Source organism: Dermacentor andersoni, chromosome 8 (assembly GCF_023375885.2).
Source record: "Dermacentor andersoni chromosome 8, qqDerAnde1_hic_scaffold, whole genome shotgun sequence".
NCBI classification, from domain to species: Eukaryota; Metazoa; Arthropoda; class Arachnida; order Ixodida; family Ixodidae; genus Dermacentor; species Dermacentor andersoni.
Window position 1 is genome coordinate 82064176 of NC_092821.1, and position 18583 is coordinate 82082758.

General features: G+C 46.4%; 2 protein-coding genes across 4 annotated transcripts in view; one reads left to right on the forward strand and one right to left on the reverse strand.

Annotated features, from left to right (window-relative positions):
• The window catches only part of LOC126538682 (cytochrome P450 3A14-like), a 63048-nt gene extending 51396 nt beyond the window's left edge, over positions 1 to 11652 (reverse strand). The window contains exons 1-4 of one of the 2 annotated variants that reach the window (XM_055074905.2): positions 11314 to 11652; positions 8592 to 8688; positions 7087 to 7139; positions 375 to 471 (exon numbers count right to left, since the gene is read on the reverse strand). In XM_055074905.2, coding sequence (XP_054930880.1) covers positions 375 to 471; positions 7087 to 7139; positions 8592 to 8688; positions 11314 to 11369 — 303 coding nt within the window. In that variant the 5' untranslated portion in view covers positions 11370 to 11652. The remainder of the gene's footprint in view (positions 1 to 374; positions 472 to 7086; positions 7140 to 8591; positions 8689 to 11313) is intronic. The other variant, XM_055074906.2, reaches the window with a different exon arrangement.
• A 99-nt stretch (positions 11653 to 11751) lies between these two features.
• Positions 11752 to 18583, forward strand: part of LOC126538715 (cytochrome P450 3A11-like) — a 162082-nt gene continuing 155250 nt past the window's right edge. The window contains exon 1 of one of the 2 annotated variants that reach the window (XM_055074914.2): positions 11752 to 11832. In XM_055074914.2, coding sequence (XP_054930889.1) covers positions 11831 to 11832 — 2 coding nt within the window. In that variant the 5' untranslated portion in view covers positions 11752 to 11830. The remainder of the gene's footprint in view (positions 11833 to 18583) is intronic. The other variant, XM_055074910.1, reaches the window with a different exon arrangement.

The window sequence follows — 18583 nt, forward strand, 5'->3', positions numbered from 1 at the left end:
CCAACACTTTGACAAGGACACCCCTCAGAACGTTTGAGAACGCTGATGCGAAGGCTTGGCTGTGTCTATAATTTGCTTATGACAGAGAAAAGCCCCCTTCTAAAGATGTTTGGGCAGTAGAGAATTGGCTCCTTGCTTCTTTCTTACATCCTATATTACATTTGCAAGTCTCGTTCTTCAGATAGTGTCTTGTTACATTAAAGCTTTCTTGTTATCTGTAGTTAAGCTTTGTTGTATAGCGGAGCAAGAAACTGTAAACTTTAATAGCGAAAAATATATATATAACGGCCAGTTTAATATAGACTAATTCATTTGTACAAGCAAGGACGTTAGAAACTACACATATCCCGAGGAGACTTATAACACTCTCTTACCCCACGGGCCGTGAAATTCTTGAAGTTTTCGATGTAAGCGTACTTGAGGAAATCCAGGTCCTTGACGACCAGAAAAGGTACGTCGCCGTTGTAGAACCTATCAAAACCAGGCACAAGCAAATCCAGTTGCCACTTTGCTACCGACACACGCTGATTACTACAGTATTATGCGCTCACCGCAAAGTTGATTATTTTATGATCATCTCATGCTTGGGGGAAGTGGTACTAGCTGATTCTTACACTTTCGCCTACCGTAATGACACTTGAATTATTTTTCCGCAGTTATAAAGGATTAAAATGAGCTTAATAGCAGCGTCAAGAAACTCTACTGCCTCTGCACGACATCTGTTGATCTCTCCCGCAGTTATATTAACAATGCGCATATGTGAGTGGTATAGCAATTGGCTAAGCTCACAATTTTATATTCTGCTTGTGGGTTGTTTTTATTTTTTACTCTGGCTTAAATTTGGTCATTTTCGTTACTCTTAACTCCTATATTAGGTTAATCTAGTTAACTCAAGTGGGTAATAACTGCAGCATGGTGCGCATTCTTGTTCGATATACAGGTTCTTTAACAAAGCGGGTTCAAAGTGGCTGTAGAATTGAAAGAATGATATGTTTATACCAGTTTGAAAGGAATGCTTTTACCACGGCGTCTGATATGGTAAAATGAACCGAGGCAGTAATTATACAATTTGTCGCGAAGCTCTTTGGACAGTAAGCGTTCGCAACTAGAACGACAGAGCAGCGAGAGGTAGCATAGCCGATCGAGTAACGAAAGAAGGTTTTTCTCTATCGTAATCGTTGTCTCTCTCATAGCCACAGCCCCTCTGTTCTTTATTTTACAGTACAGTTCATTCCCCCGCGGAAATGGAAGCCGTCCCGGTGACCTACGGGTAGGACAACACAGGGGGATCATAGTAGGGCTTGAGACGCTGGGCATGAACAATTTCGCGTCCTCGACGGCGATGATCCAAAGGTAGCTCGAGGGGTTCCACGATATAGTTAACTGGAGACGTTTGGTTGATCACGTGGTATGGGCGCTGGTACTTCGACGCGGCAGGATACAGGAGCATGGGAAGTTTCTCGATGGTGCTTCTGGCGTTGCTGCTCTTCTGATGTAAATATATGGGAAAACTTGCGACACTCTTCAGCGTGTGCAGCAGCTTCGGATAAGGTAGTGGTTTCCGTGGTGTCAGGGTGGTACGGAAGGATAGTATTCATTGTGGAAAAAGATTCGCGTCCGTACAGGAGAAAGAAGGGCCAAAATCCCGTGGTAGTCTGCGTGGCGGTGTTGTAAGCGCAGGTCAGAAATCGTAGAACATGGTCCCATTTGGTTTGGTCGCATGCAACGTAAATGGCCAGCATGGCACCAAGAGTGCGATTAAAGCACTCGGTCATGCCATTAGTCTGCGGATGATACGAAGTAGTGGTGCGATGAATGATGCGGTATTATTTGAGGAGAGCCTCGGTGACGTTGGAGAGGAAGACGCAGCCTCTGTCACTGAGTAATTCTCTGGTAGCTCCGTGGTGAAGGATGATGTGGCGCAGGAGAAACCCGGCGACGTCACGTGCAGAAGCACTGGACAAAGGGGAAGTTTCCACATAACGCGTAAGATGGTCGATGACCACGATTAATTACCCAGGGATTGCCGTCTGTGTAGTTGGCAGATGTCAGGGCAGAGCTGGTTGGCAACCGCCCCATTGCAGGCTGCAATGGGGCGGTTGAACGACGAGGGGGATCTTTACAGCGTTGGCAAACAATACAGGAACGGACATAATGACGGATGAATCGATACATCCCCCGCCAGTAGAAACGAGGGCGCAGACGCGCGTATGTCTTCAGTACACCTGCATGTGCGCACTGGGGATCGTCGCAGAACGCTGCACAAATATCAGAACGCAGATGCCGAGGGAGGACAAGCAACCATTTGCGGCCGTCCGGGAGGTAGTTATGACGGTACAAGAGCCCGTCGCGAATGAAGTGATGTGCTTGGCGACGTAATGCGCGATTGGTAGTGAGTGTCGATGGGGTGGACAAGAAACGCAGCATGGACACATACCATGGGTCTTTCTTATATTCCAGAAGAATGTCCGTGGCAGCAACGGAAGACTCGTACAATGAGGTCTTCGGGGAGCTAACCTCGATTGTTACTGGCGAACGAGATAAGACATCCGCATGCGAGGGTTTTCGGCCAGAACGGTACAGCACTCGAATATCGTACTCCTGCCGTCGAAGGGCCCATCGAGCAAGAAGACCGGATGGTTCTATTAAGGACGACAGCCAGCACAGCGAATGGTGATCAGTTATCTGGTCCAATGGGCGGCGGTAGAGATACGGACGGAATTTGGTTATGGGCCAAATTGTAGCCAGGCATTCTTTTTCTGCTACAGAATAGTTCGATTCAGGTTTAGTGAGTGCACGACTGGCGAAGGCAACGACGTACTCATCGAAGCCAGCCATTTTCTGAGCGAGCAGGGCACCAAGGCCAACGCCACTGGCATCCGTGTGTATTTCAGTTGGAGCACTTGTGTCAAAATGGCGCAGGATTGGTGGTGACGTCAAGAGACGACGCAGCTTTGTGAATGCGGCATCGCAATCCGGTGACCAGGTCGAAAGGTTGTCGCCACCACGGAGAAGCTACGTCAAGTGCTATTATGGTGGCAAAATTGCGGATGAAACGGAGGAAGCACGACGCTAACCCAATTAGCGTCATGCTTTAACCCACAGTTATTAACCCACAGTTATTTCAAGGTCGTTGGTAGTGAAAACTGGGCAACAGCTTGTATTTTCGCCGGATCAAGGAGTACCCCTTCTTTCGACACGACATGGCTGAGGATGACCAGCTGCCGGGCAGCGAAGAGACACTCCTTCAAGTTAAGCTGGAGGCCAGCATCGGCGATACACTTGAGGACGCGTTCAAGTCGAAGTAAGTGGGAAGTAAAGTCCGGTGAAACGATAACGATGTCGTCCAGATAGCACAGACATATGTGCCAATTGAGGCCGCGCAAGATGTTGTCCACCATTTTTTCAAATGTGGCAGGCGCGTTACATAGGCCAAATGGCATCACGTTGAATTCAAATAAAGCGTCAGGTGTGATGAAGGCCGTTTTTGGACGGCTTGACTCAGCCACTGGCACTTACCAGTACCCGGACCGTAAGTCTAAAGATGAGTAGAATTCGGCGCCTTGGAAGCAGTCTAGCGCGTCGCAATACGGGGTAGCGGATAAACGTCCTTGCGGGTGATCTTATTGAGTCGCAAGTGGTCCACGCAACAGCGAATTGTGTCATCGTTCTTTTTTACCAGCACTGTAGGGGAAGCCCAGGGACTGTGCGAAGGTGGTATGACGCCGCGTTTGAGCATGTCTTCAACTTGCTCAGCGATGACCCTACGCTCCGTGGCGGATACACGATACGGCCTGTGGCGTAAAAGCGCAGGGTTGTCGGTGTCGACGTGATGGACAACAGTGGAAGTACGGCCTAAGCGAGATTGCTATAGGTTGAATGACGTGCGAAAGCGGTCTAGGAGATCGACGATCTGGGCATGCTGCGCTGGAGTGAGGTTGGCATCAATACACTGGAAAAATGTTGGGTGACACTGTGGCGTGCGAGGAGAAACTTGAAGGGCCACAGCACCAACTGGAGGAGAAGCCGGGTCGTCAGGCACATCGTGAAGGAAGCTTGGTTCGATTTCGTCAGCATAACCAAGACACTCATTGTGCAGCAAGCTAGCAGGGCAAAGAAACAGGTTCGATACATAAAGTGCGCTGGAATCTTGTCGAATGGCAAAAAGGCAAAAGGAAGCAAGAAAGGATGACGGCGAGCAACAACCTTGGAGTGATAAGAACTGTGGAGTCGGAAAACCCAACGCAGGAAACGGGTACAAATGCGGCAGAGTATGGAGGAATCTCGGTGTCAGCGGTGACGAACACACGACCGGAAACGTCATCAGTATCTTCAAAAACGTTGGTGCCGAATGACGACAGCGCGAGTTCAGCCCGGGCACAATCTAACGGCATGATGACAGGACAGAAAGTCCCATCCTAAAATCATGGCATGGGAGCAGCGAGGCACAACAACGAACTCAACATGGTAAAAGCGCCGGTTATAACAACATGCACGGTGCACTTCCCTATGGGTTCAATCGGCGCAGCGCTTGCTGTACGCAATTAAAAGGCAGAATATGGCATCGCGACTTGTCTAAGGGTAAGAGGAAGCTGGTCCGAAATCACTGATATTGCTGCTCCCGTGCCTACAAGCGCATGAACGGAAATGTCTTCTGCATAAACTTCAAGAACCTTCGCACGAAATAAATGAGGTCTTGAGGAGTTCGTTGAGATCGCAGTTCTTGCCTCCGGAACTGCGGTCCTTAGTTTTCCTCTCGGATAGCTTCAGGGCGACGGATAAGCGGCGACAGAGAACGCCGACGGGGAGACGAAGCCAGACGGGTAATCAAGGTTCGGGAAGCAAGAGGCTATGCTTCGAAGGGCTGAGCGGCAGTAGCGGAAGGGGACGGAGAGTCGAAACCGTTGCTTTGTGCCCTCGGAGAATCCGAAGGATACCGTCCGCGCCGACGGCAAAGCCGTGCTACCTGAGCAGGTAGGCCGCACGAATAACAGATAGGCCGGTTGTCATGGGTGCGCCATGGATTGAGAACAGCGGGCGGAGACTGATGGAAATATTGGCGAGGTGGGCGCACGGCCTGCTGTGGCGGCCAGTAGATGCTTGGGTGGTTAGGCGCAAATGATACAGCTGCTTGCGGAGGTGAGGGAAAGCCGCTGGTAAGTCTGGATTGAACACCTGTAGACGGAGGCCTTGTATTCGCGACAGCGGCAGCGTACGTAAGTGGAAAGGGCGTAGGTGGAGGTTGATGAGCAAGTGGTACTGCGTTAGCGACTTGTTCTTGTATCACCTGACGGAGATCGGGAGACAAGGGCGACACTGAGGCTGGACTGACTGGCAGAAGAGAGAGCTGGCGTGCCACTTCTTCTCGTACAAAGCGCTTGATTTAGTCGAAAATTGCTGAACTGCAAGTAGTAGAACTGACACTATCATTCAGAGCTGAAAGCGCGACGTCCGGAGCGAGACCTCGGCGCGTAGAAAGCCATTGTTTGCGCAGCTCCTCATATCTCTGGCAAAGCGTTATGAGGTCGTTGACCATCTGAGGATTCTTTGCGAAAAGAATTTGGAAGGCGTCGTCTCCTGTGCCTTTCAAGATGTTCTTGACCTTGTCATCAGTGATATCTCCGTTGATAAGCCGGCAAATGTCAACTACAACTTCAATGTAGCTCGTAAAAGTTTGGCGCTTTTGTTGGGCACGACAGCAAAGCTGGTGTTCAGCCCGAAGTTTGCGCACAGCAGGGCGACCGAAGAATTCTTGAAGTATCGTTCGGAATGCTGTCCAGGTGGAAAATTCACCCTCATGGTTGCGGAACCAAAGATGGATAACCCCGGAATGCTAGAATGGTACGTTACCAAGCTTGTCAGCTTCAGACTATTTCTTGTGGGCAGTGACTCGGTTGTACGATGACAGCCACTCCTCTACGTCATGATCGTCAGTGCCACTCAATATGGGAGGATCCCGTTGGCGTGGCGCACCAGGACAGACGACCGGAGGCGGTGCCATGGGTGGCTCGGTAGGACTAGTCTCCGCAGGCATGGGAGATGTGACAGGGATCGTCCGGCTTCGGAGTTCCAGGTTTGCAAAACATCCAGCATTTTCCACCAAATGTCGTGAAGCTCCTTGGGCAGTAAGCGTTCGCGACTAGAACGATAGAGCAGCGAGAGGTAGTATAGCCGATCGAGTACTGAAACAAGGTTTTTCTCTCTCGTGATCGTTGTCTCTCATAGCCACAGTCTCACGGCTCCTTATTTTAGAGCACAAAATAATTATACGTATTAGACTAAGTAAAATTTTCAACAAAAGAGTCCAGACCGCAAGCTCATCGTCAGGATTGTTTATACCCGCTTCGAAACAAGGAAAAGTTAACGCGGACAATCTTTTCGGAGTATTGAATTCGCGCTAATTTTACCGAGAAAACACAAACTGAAATTCGGAGGATTTCCCAACTCGGGCCGACACCGATGAACAATATGACTCTTCTCGCCTCAACAACAAGCCACCGCGAGCCAAATGCCTTTACGAAGCCGTAGCCTGTCCGAAAAAGAATGCTGAGAGAAAAAAACAGTGAACGTTTACGACGAGTGGCACGTTAAAATATATTGACTGATTACCACTGTACTGACATTATGCCACAACCGTTCTATCGCGTTTCGTCATCGTGGCAAGCGTCAACGTATTTGATGCTTACTGTAGGACAACATTTGCCAGATTTATTCTAACGATGTCTAAATATTGTAGTTCTACGCTACCTATTTATGATTTATTCATCACACTACCTTCATCACTAAAGCAGCGTTAGTATGAGGTTAAACACATCACAAAAGTTAACATTCCAATGCCGCAGAGTGCTACTCACCAAAAAGCGATCATCAGACCAATCAGACAACAATGATTGAGGTTTAGGCAAAACAAATAATACAATAAATCCAGCCCGATGCTCTATGTATGTCACATTCTTTACTTGGTTCATCGCGCTTGTCTTGACGACATTTTCTCCTTCTTTGGGCATTATTCTTTTTTTCTTATTCTAAGAGAGCAGCTCTTATCTGTTCTATGCATTATTCATGCGGTACACCTTGAAATCATACCCGCAGATGTCGCCGTATTCCCTGCACCACTTATCCAGCGCTTTGTGCCGCCCCTGTATAGATGGAACAGAAAAAAAAAAAAAAACACGTGCACTGTTAATAAACATTCTGGACTCTCTCTTTCTTTACGACAAACAATAACTCCGAATTGTCTGTACACTTTCATAGTGACGTCATCCGGCATCGGAGCGTAGCATTTCGCTTAATGCCGCGACTATATAAGCGGTAATTTCAGTCGAAATATTTCATTGGTGAGATTTCATTCACAAAACACGCACAAAACTACCATAGTCGTCGTACTTTCAAGTGGCTTCGAATTAAAAACGACCACCCGGGGTTTTACACGAATTCTATACGTGCACCCAAAGCGCTGGACACAAGTGTTTTTTGCCTTATAATGACGCCACCGCGGCCGGAAATAGAAGCCAGAATGGCGTGGCCTCTAAAAGAGTGACGTAGAAGCTGAGGCAGTGCTTTCATGACCTAAATGTATTTCATGCGGTTACTGACTAATGGAGGCACTCATAACACTTATATAAGCCAGGAAAATAAAAGCCAGTTGCGACCGAGAGGCACAACACAGAAAGCAGTAGGGATGGTTTAGCGTCATGTTTTAGTTCTTTGGACATTGCTGAAATACGCTAAAGTCACGTGTTGCAGCGGTGCCGTACGAGGAACAAGTGCTGCGGCGCGGTAAGAAAAGACCCCTGGCTTTTACAAGGCGCCTCACAACACTGGCTAAGGAAGCCTTCATACACACACGTTGAAGAGCTCTAAAAAAAAAAGGGGGGGGGGGGGGAGCGCATGGGCGCGCGCATGAAAGCGCTCAGTACGCTTGCATCGCATGTGCGATGGGCTTCCAAGCTTCCAACCTCCATGGTGCGCGTTACGAGCCCAATGGTAAGATAAGAAGCTGAGCGCTTCTTATCAGTTGTGAATACAAAAGCACTAACTTCCATTTGAACGCACAGATCGGTCCTTCGAGTTATGAACTCCGCGCATTTGGCCTTACCGAGGCGCAGTTAGAACACAGGCGGGAGCTCATATAGCGATTTTGGTGGAATGAGAAGAACCCTTGGTTTGTGCCTCCCATGTGGGGCCACGCCTCAGTGCGTGCGAACAAGGAATGCGCGGATAACACGGGCTTCCGAGAGAGAGAGCGAGGGTGATTTGGCGTCGCGGCAATGCCCCCTCCCCTCAGGCAGAACCTGACGCACTACAGTGAAGAGCAGGTGTTCCCTTTCGCCCTCTCTGCTCCGTCGAGACGCGCTCGTATCGTGTCGTCGAGGGCCGCACACGAAGTCAAATTCGAAGTTTTTTTTTCGTCGCAAACCTGGCAACTTTGTCCAGAAAGCCATATACGTGCAAATAATGTTTTAATAAGGCGTCTTAAATAAGGTGGGAACACGAACAATTTCGGAGGCGTGAATGAATTAGCGTGTTTCAGGTCAACTGAGTTTCCTTCGTGTAAACTGACAAGGAAAGCAAGCTGCTAACGCGCTTACCAAGGAATGGTACTCCCAGATATTCCCCCACAGCAGGTTGGGCTCTGGTCCTGGAATTCCCAGTTCCTTGAAATAGGAGAACTTCTTCTTACGCCACCTGTAGGCGCAATGAATGAATGAATAAGGTGTTTTGTTTCAGAATAGAAGGACGTGGAGATGATTCATTGTGAAACGCGAATAAGTGTAGACAAAAATGCTCACTTCAAAGGCGGGCATATGGTGGCCATAAGTATTATAGTCTGAAAACATTGAATATACAGTGAAGCTAGGGAACGTTTTGATAAATCTGGTGTGCACATTACACCTGTGACTCAATTCATAAACAATAAATTGGTTACGGCTTAGCTCAACTCACCCTGGATATGCAAAGCGAAAGCTTGGTTTAGGCTGGGTAAGTTTTCGTTTCACTTAGTGAACCTTTGATTTAGCTGGAATTAATATACTTAAGAAGTGTATAAAAGGTGTGTCTTACCAGTACTCACCTACGGGGCAGAAACCTGGAGGCTTACGAAAAGGGTTCTACTTAAATTGACGACGACGCAACGAGCTATGGACAGAAGAATGATGGACGTAACGTTAAGGGATAAGAGAGCAGATTGGGTGAGGGAACAAACGCGAGTTAATGACCGCTTAGTTGAAATTTAAGAAAATAAATGGGTATGGGCAGGGTATGTAATGAGGATGACCTGAATGAGCTGTCGCTCATTCAGGTCATCTAAGGCCATATTTTGCTTCGTATGCAGAGGACTATTTAGGCATCGTTATTGTCAGTTTTTAAACAGAACGTCATGGCCTAAGTGGACTTATGAGGCCACGCAGATAGCAGCATTCCCACGTGCTGCAGAATAAAGCTATTCAGATCCGCCGTCATGTAAGATATGAAACGCTGAAAAACCAGCTCCACCAGCAAGTCAACAGGCATTTAACGAAATACGCTTGCATCGTGATAAGCTTGGTGAACATGGCAAAATGCCTATCTTGCCTGTTTTTTTAGCAACAAACAACATTGGCGCATTTGCAGATTTTTGGTTGTTGCACTTCCTGATGATTCCGCCGTTAAAGAAACATTACCAGCACTGCCCCTCGCCATACCAAAAAATGGGTGCCATTTATATTTGCTTCACCATGTTACTGAAACTTCTTCATTTATATTTGCCTGGCCGGTGCTTAGGCTGCCAGTTGTTCCCGATAAAAAAACTACAATGTTAACTCAAGTCGGTACTCACGCACAGTAGTACATATGTGGTGAATAAAACAAACAGAACGTCATCTGTGTTGATAGAGTTTTTCCTTTAAATGCAGGAGTTCAAAAAAAACGCCATCCTGTTTCCCAGGAATTGTCAACTATCACCAAGGTTGCTGCAAAATCTGGTGCGCTTGACTTGGGTACTTCAGATTAAAGAAACAACTGTGATCACTCCATACTTTATCTTTCAAATAGGTTGGCTGCATTACGGATAGATTTTTTATACGGTTTACCTCAAGTTTCACTAAGCTTGAACCCGACCTAACTTTCAAAATTAAGATCTCAAGATTGATGAAATTCCTTGCTTTTCGAATTTACGCCCCACACTGGAGTACGCATGTGCAGTATGGGACCCGCACGCATCAAATCCTATCACTGTGATGGAGAGCGTCCAAAACCCAGCCGGCCAGATTTGTTGCATGTAATTCTCACTTTATCAGCAGCGTGTCGTGTAATAAGGCTCGCAGGTCGCTCGCTCGTAAGAAAGCGCAGACATTGTGGGATATTGAAGACAACGTACAGCTTCTATTTTCACAAAGTTCAGATGAACTGACAGCTGCATATTACACCACTGCACTTTGTTACTGCGGCGCCGTCATCATGAGTGCAAAATACGTGAGATATATTGATGTACTTCTGTTTTTCAGGCGTCGTTTCCACAAGAACTATAGTAGCATGGAACCAATTGCTCCAGCACATTGCTAGAAGTCAAACCCACGCTTCTTTAAAGGTCATGTTACCGTGAATTGTTGATTAGATATCGTATTGTCTTGCTACCGATCATTGGCTCAATTCTTATTATTCAAGATCTTCTGCAACATTACGGGCTAGTTACCGCTGGTTCTTGCTTTTCCTTGATATTGTCTTTAAGATTAAAATTCCTTGAAGTTCTTTTATGCTAATTTATGTGGTGATTAGATAAATTCACGCACTTGTTTCCCCTTCTCCTATCTGGGAACTGCATATTGGTACTGCAAAGGGCGTTATTAAGGAAACGGGAAATAAATAAATGAATAAATAAATGCCCTTAATTTTGTTTGGCTATGGGTTAGGTTGCCATGCGCGCTTTTATTGTCACGCACGTTACAGGTGTGTTACAACTTAAATTAAACCGGCTGTATGCTTCTTTTTCCAGTGACAATACAAAACATAACTTGTGCAGTTTTATTCCTCAAACAAAACAGCTAAACTATGACAGCCACCCGTGACTTGATTTAGAGTAATTTCATATGAAAAGAGCCATTAAATATGTTTTTCGCACTGTCGGAATTTTCCGCATGGCGACCTTGTCGAAACGCGGCTGCCGCCATCATAAACCGAGCGTTCGATCTAATGCCGAAAAAAAAAGCAGTACTATAGCCGTTGAGCCAGTGAAACCTGTTTAATTTTCGTCTGCGAGAATCAGGTCCACGTAGAAAAATAAAAGCTCACAGAGTGTGAGACATTTAGAACGTTAACATAAGTAGAGCCGCTTACCGAATCAGACACGTTAGGACAACCAGGATGAAGGCTACGGTCAACCACAGAGCCATAGTCTCAGTCTCCCGGCTTGTTGTGATACCGTCCGCTTTCTGAAACCCTGCACTGCCCCGAATACGCCGGGAAGCCGCCCTTGTGTGCCCCAGTTGCGATTATTTTCGTTTTTTTTCATCGGCTCTGCCGCGCGGATCATGGTACACGTTTTGTCCTTGGTGTCAATACTGCAAGCTTATCGACGTGGCATTCCTCCTGCTGGCAATCTCGAGCAGCTCTACACAGGGCGCAGAGAGATGTACTCGTTCGAGCGCACTTTATTTGGCACCCCCGCGTTTCGCTGTCGCGCTCCTTGCTGCGTGTTTGTGGAGAACGCCCACGACAGGAGAGTGGTAGCCGCGGGGGAAAGAGTTCTAGCGACGCTTATCGACAGACCTTGCATCGTCGACGCGTGACAACTGCGATCCACTTGGCAGATTTGGAAACAGCGAGCGTGTTGTGATGCCAAAACTCTCCCAAAATGTAAGTGGATCAAAGCTAGTTAATTAGGAATACATTAAGCTAGTGTATAACCTAGTGTAAATTGGAACAAAATACGTTCAGTACATTTGCTCATTCCACTTATCGGACTTGATTTTCGTTCATGGAACACCGTGCTTCCTTGCATATTGGACTCGTCAGTGAGATGGCTCCACTTTGTGGCTTCTTGTTTTTTTCATACTTTTGTTGCACGGTATTTACGCCGGTACAACGCAAAGGTTCCTTTTCAGTTAATTTCACTTGTTTTCTCCTTAGAGGCACGGATCCATTACATAAGGGATTGCTTTAATCCTTGCGACAATGTTAGAACAAATGAACAGAGCAGCAAAAGGAACAACAACAAACAAAAACAAGCCAGTGAGAATTGTGAAAGAAAGGGAAACATCCTGTTGGAGTAAGGGTGGGTTGGATCGGTAATTAAGCAATGTGGTTAACATTTCGCGGCATGATTTACGGTCAGTGCATCAGACGATGTCTTCTGGGAGACTGTTCCCTTGAGTTATTGTGTCAGGGAATAGTCCAGTGTTCATGGCAGATGATCGGGTAATAATGCGTGCTATGGGAGGACTCTGGCTTAAACAGAAGGATGTACGCGAAGGTGGATATAACAGTGAATAATCGAATTTCTCGCATCGGTTCCTCGATTCTATTCCTCTATTCTAGTCGATCATCCTCCGTTCGCGGCGGGCCTATCCCGGTGCAGGTGTGGGCCAGAGCACTGTTCGAACTAACGAGGAAGCTTCAAAAAGAAGCAAAATGAAATAAAAACGTTTTATGATCGCAGTCACATATTCTCTGAAGGCATTTGACACGTTTTCTTGCTTCGAGTTTCGAAAATATAGTGACACAGCAATGGTAGTCTCTGGTGTACGGCTCGTATTGAGCCGCCAAGAGGGTGCATCACTTCAGCACGACTATCCCTGCTGCACTCTTTGAACGAAAGCTAACAATGCTGAAAAGTTCCTTTACAATTACCGCTTGTTTTCATTTAGTAGCTGAGCTTGAAGATTTTACTTTCTGTGTGGCAAAGCCAACGCAGAAACTGGTCACTAGGTTAGGTGGGAAATAACAGATCCATGAATATGACATCATTTATGATTGTTGCCAGTGATTTCTGGCTTGAAAGAGCAGTCGCCGGTAGACAGCAGACAATGCCAAAAGCACCAACAACAAGCCTATACGAGACGATTGATCTAGAGCAAGCTGCGTGTGTTTTGTTTTCTTAAAGAAAATTGGGCCTATATTGAGAGAAAGCAATTCGCAAGAGAAAATTTTTGCAATCATAACGCTAGGCATGTCATTAGCGAAGGCAGCAATTCAATGGCAAAGAGCACTTAAGAATGAAAACCACTGTGAATTAAAGCCATGAGATACCAGGACGACAAGTGCTTCAAACTTTAAACCCCAAAGATAATGGTTCAAGGCGGCGAATAGTGGAGTAAAAGAGATAATAACACTGTTTTTTTCCGCGTAACTTTGTCGATAAGCATGCCGCTGATCCTTCGAACGTAGTGCAGCCTCGACCAGTATCGTAAAATGCCTGTCAGAGGTTAGAAACAACACTGCCAAATACTCGCATGATGTCGATATTTTCGTGGTGATTACGACCGTGTATTTCAAGCACTGCCAGTGATTTCTTGGATTTACTGCGCCATGCAGCTTTAACCTTACAAGTATAGTGTTCTGCGTAACAGCAGAACGCTATACTGACAAATGGTGTCAATTTGCAGAGCTGCTATTCCACCCTGATCTATTCATCAGGTCTTACATTGGATTTACCGATAGAAATACAAACTTCCAAGCTGCCATCGTCACTGCAACATTCAACCTACAGCCTCTGACATTGTCTATATATATACCTTCACAACATGGCCAATATTACTGGGCATTGCTTCACCTTCCGCCGGTGTTCCGGGAAACGGAAATGCGAACGAAACTGGACGAAATAGACTTCGATGCCTTAATTTTGGACAGAGATATTTTATGAAGGGCGATGCTTCGAACTGGCAAGAACATAAGTCTACGAACAAAAGATCGCGTCTGCAACCTGCCGCTTCACCTGACAACTCTCTGTGATCGATTGATCTTAGAGTAAGATCGAGAATTCCACAACCACTTCTTCACCAGTTAGAGATATTGAATGAATTCTAGGGTTGGACGTGCCAAAAGTACGATATGATTATGAGGTACGCCGTATTGGCTCAAGATTAATTTCAACCACCTGGGGATCTTGAACGCGCCCCTAATGCACGCGACATGGGCGTTCTTGTATTTCGCCTGCGTCGAAATGCGGTCGCCGTGGCTGGGATTCCTTCCTACGACGTCGTGCTTAGCAGCGCAATACCAAAGCCGCTAAGCCACCACGCCGGGTGCTTAGAGATATTACGCTTCGACTGAACGTAGCATTTACGAACAAAATCTGTATCGTATTGGGCGTACCACTGATCTCTAGTGCGATAACTCCGGCAGACCAGACACATTGGAGCACAAGTTACTTGAATGCTCCACGTACCGTGATGAGAGACATTGTTTTCAGCGCCAAATGGGCATAATTTCTCACAATCTCCTAATCTTAGCTTGAATCTTAGGTCCGATGCCCGGTACTTCTAACAACGGCGGGTCTTGGATTTATTGGTCCAATACTTGTCACAAATTGGTCTTCACGGAAAGCTCTAATGATTCACTATGTCATATCAAAAGCATAGGTTAACCCGTCATCTCACCTGGAAATATCGTGATCTGGTTCACTCGCAGATTGCATATTTATTTTTATTATCTTTACTTTTTGCGCTCTCCTTTGTGCAGAGCGTGTCTATGTTTATTTCATTTCTTTTTTTCCCACTCCCTTCTGGAATCATTTATCCTCATTCCCCCTCCCTGCACAGGGTAGATTGTCTGCACTTGTATTACGGACCACCAAAAATTTAGTTTCTAAATGTTATATTTGTTTTTATTATTTTTCTCTTTTTGCACACTGATCTGCGCATTCCAGCTTCTCTTTCGCTCCCTCTTCATTGAGAAGAGGTAGCGGATTAAGTTAACACGGCTACCGTAATACTATCGTTGCGTTCCGCAAAGCGAAAATGCTAGTTTGATGAGATTTGGGTACCATTAGAATTATTTTAGGGACATAGAAAGCACACACCTCAAATCGCTAAAGGTTCGGTCACACTAGGCTGACAAGACAGTGATTTTCGTTCTGCCGACTTTCGGCACCCCCTGTTAGACTGCACTGACCCCAACGGTCGGCAGGCGGATCGCTCACGGCTGTGTCACCGAACCGTTGGTGGGAACAGACTGGTCGGTAGAGAATCGCGATATTTTCTTTGCTCACTACAACGACACGACCACGGCTGGGTGAACATAGCGGCGTCTTTGAGTCGACAGCTGGCCGCTTCGGATCTGTTAAGTCGTCGTCCTGCATGGTTTCGTCCTATCGTTCCCAACAGATATATGTATTTTGCTTTCGATTTGAGTTATGTTTCGACAACAAGTTATGAGTCACGACTGGAGTTGTGTGCGAAAGAAAGGTGCCGGGGTTGAACCCGCTTAAACCAAGTTTGTCGAGCAATAGCACGGTTTTCCTTGGTTTGTGAAAGGAGACAGACGCTGCTCGGTGCCGTCAGAAACTAGCGCGTCTACAATTGCACCACAAGACCACACACACACGCTGCTCGGCGGAGCGGCAGCAGCAGCGAGCGAATTGACCTTCATGCCGCGTCTCGCTTCAACGCGAACTAAGCGCCCGAAGCACAGCTCATACAAAACTTCCAACACTCGGCGCACTTTGTCCACACCGCAGATCGCTTTCATGATATGGCCGCCCACGCGGCGTACGCAGCAGCGGCCGGTAGTGGCAGGCTAAGTCCCAGTTTGACCTTGCTTGAGCTTGAAGGAGAAATTTACAGAACCAGGCGTTTTGTGGGTTTGTACCTGAAGTAGTAGAGCTATTGCTCCAAAATATTTTGGCAGAATATTTCGGGCGTCTTGCGTTTGCGATGAGCAGATGCACCGCGGCGCTGCCCATCTTGTATGTTCGTTCCGGATTTATTATTCTGATTAAGCGAACTTTATGGACGGCCTTCGTACTCGAAAGCTCGAGAGTTCCTATACCGTGTCGTGATGATGGTGATGATGAGGACGAAATTAACGTCTTTGGCACATACCCACTCAAGGGGATGTTTTTTTTTATTATGTCGGCGTCGTAGTCGTCAGGCCCACTTCCTCATCCTCAAGTTCGTTCTCGTCGTACGGCGTAACCTTAGAAAATCAAAACTCAGCGCCGCTGGGTACCGAACTCAGAAGCCTGCGTCAACGTGCTGCTTGGAGCAGCACGCATTCAATATGCCCATCACGATGCCCACTATCACGATGGGCAATTTGCGGGAGTTGGGCACGTCCCGCAAATTTTCCGAGTTATTGTTGTTTGCATCGTGTAATATTGGAACGTATTCGACGAAGCAAGGCAATCAGCAGCTAAATGTACGCTTGAAACATGTACTATGTTGCCGCGGCTTCACACAAACTGTCAACCCTTCACATTTAGATCACGTGAAAATCTCGCAAGCTTTGTAATAGTTCATTGGTGCAAGAGTCCGAGTTTATCATAATAGGAAGCCATAACGGCTGCTCTGCAAAAGAGACATGAAATAAAGGTCACGTGATGCTCCACAAAAAGAAGTGATCTCCGCGGCTAATTACAATACAAATCAATCAATCAATCAATCAATCAATCAATCAATTCAGTTTATTCACCAGATAGTACTATATGGCTACCTGGGCTAAAAGCTGTGTACACGGCTTCAGTCAATGCATTCAACCATCCGCGAGCGTCATCACTTGGGTGTCTATCTGTAGGACTGTTGCCTTCGAAAGACACGTTCTGCGTTTGGAGGGTTCAGTCAATATGCACGGAAGCGATGCAACAACACAGTGAAAGTCCAAGTCTTATCGCCACCTAGAAACCAGGTGCATTTGCATAACGTCCTGTTATCTAACGCCGCTGTTCGACATGCAAAATTATTGCAGGGATAAGAAAGCTGCTATGCACACAACACACCCGAACGCGCGAAGCTGCCGCTGTTGGATGTCACGCACAGCGAGATAAAAAATAACCATGAAAAAGGACAGGCAGTTACAGCACGCGTGCACGCAGGAGACATGGCAATATTGTTCTGGAATGCAGAACATGACAAGCAAAAGGCAAAGGAAGCATTTGTGCAGAAAACAACCAATTGCAACAAACATGCCTGCATAATCTAAATCAACATGCCAGTGCATATAGCAACATTGGAGGACACAGTCGGCGAGCGCATAACAAGTACTCGTTGTCACAAGGCGGCTCTCTTTTATAATAACAAAGGCCAACAGCCACTGGCAAAGTTGCACGAGTGTTAAAGGTTGGACGCAAGCTTCCTTCCGTTTATTGCTTTCACAGCCTGAATTCGTTTCACACTACATTTATTGTGTTATTAGATCACCACAAAACTTCGTAAGTATGGTTGCTTTTGCCACTACTGTCACGAACAAAGATTTTCCATATCCCGCATCTACCCTCCACCACTCGGGATCATCCTAACGTGATTAAACTTTGGACTGAAGGGAAGAAAACGTGGGCTTTAGGAAACAAAGAGATAAAGACCGAAGGACGATGAAGCCTACACGATGTACTAATGCCGGAAATACTGCAATGAATTGTTATCTTTAATAAATTCCCATATAAAAACCTGATAAAACATCTATACAAGAGCAAACACCATAAATGTTGGTGCGCGACTTCTTTCATTGTGACACTACCACTGATTTGTCACGTGAAATAAATTGCAATAAAGAGCTTAACGCATACAAAGAGGTCAACATGCTGTCCTCAGTATTACCGTATTTCCCGGGATATAGGCAACACCTTGCGCCAGGGCAAATTTGGGCTGAAAAGAAATCGTTATTTCTCCAACATTTAGTTCCCACACGCGATATAGTCGGCATCGAACAATTACCGCTAGACATTAAGTTCAAGATCGTACGCAACAGGCCTACAATCGGGATGAGTATGTCGGTTTCGATGCTAAACACTCTTTAGTTGATTTCGCTATGCAATTGAGCACGATAGAATGTTGCAGGTGCAGTCGAGCGTAGTTTTGCTGAGTGCGTATACTATCTTGAAAAATGAAATAACGTACAGGGGAGCCCCAAACACAGCCCACACGACCACGAGAATTAAATGTATGCAGTCCGTTTCACGACGGCATACATGCACTACACCTAGGTAGCTGCCGATAGCTACGGATCAGGTAGCCGTGTGGACAACGAAAAGTGGTACATGGACCTGAAGACGTAGAGGTAATTCAAATGCTATGTCAAGCATTGCAGCAGACAATCGACACTATGATGATATGCAGCCTACTGCGCCATCTACAACACTAGAAAACAATTACTGTGACAAAGAGCTGATATATTTTGTTTTTACTCAAGAAGGTTCATTTGGAGGGGAACTGCAGATATTTCTGGCTTAGAAGAACTTTCTGTGGGTCTAGCTGGTGCAAATTTGATAAATATTTTGATAGCGCAAACAAGAGACACGGAGGAAAAGGATGGTCATACGCAGGACAAACGCCTGTCCTGTGTATGGCTTTCCTTTTGTGCCGTGTCTCTTGTTGGTGCTTTAAAATACCGAGGTTCCTTTATTTAACATTCTCCTTTTCCTGCTTATGCTTATAGACAGCGCTTTCTTTATCTT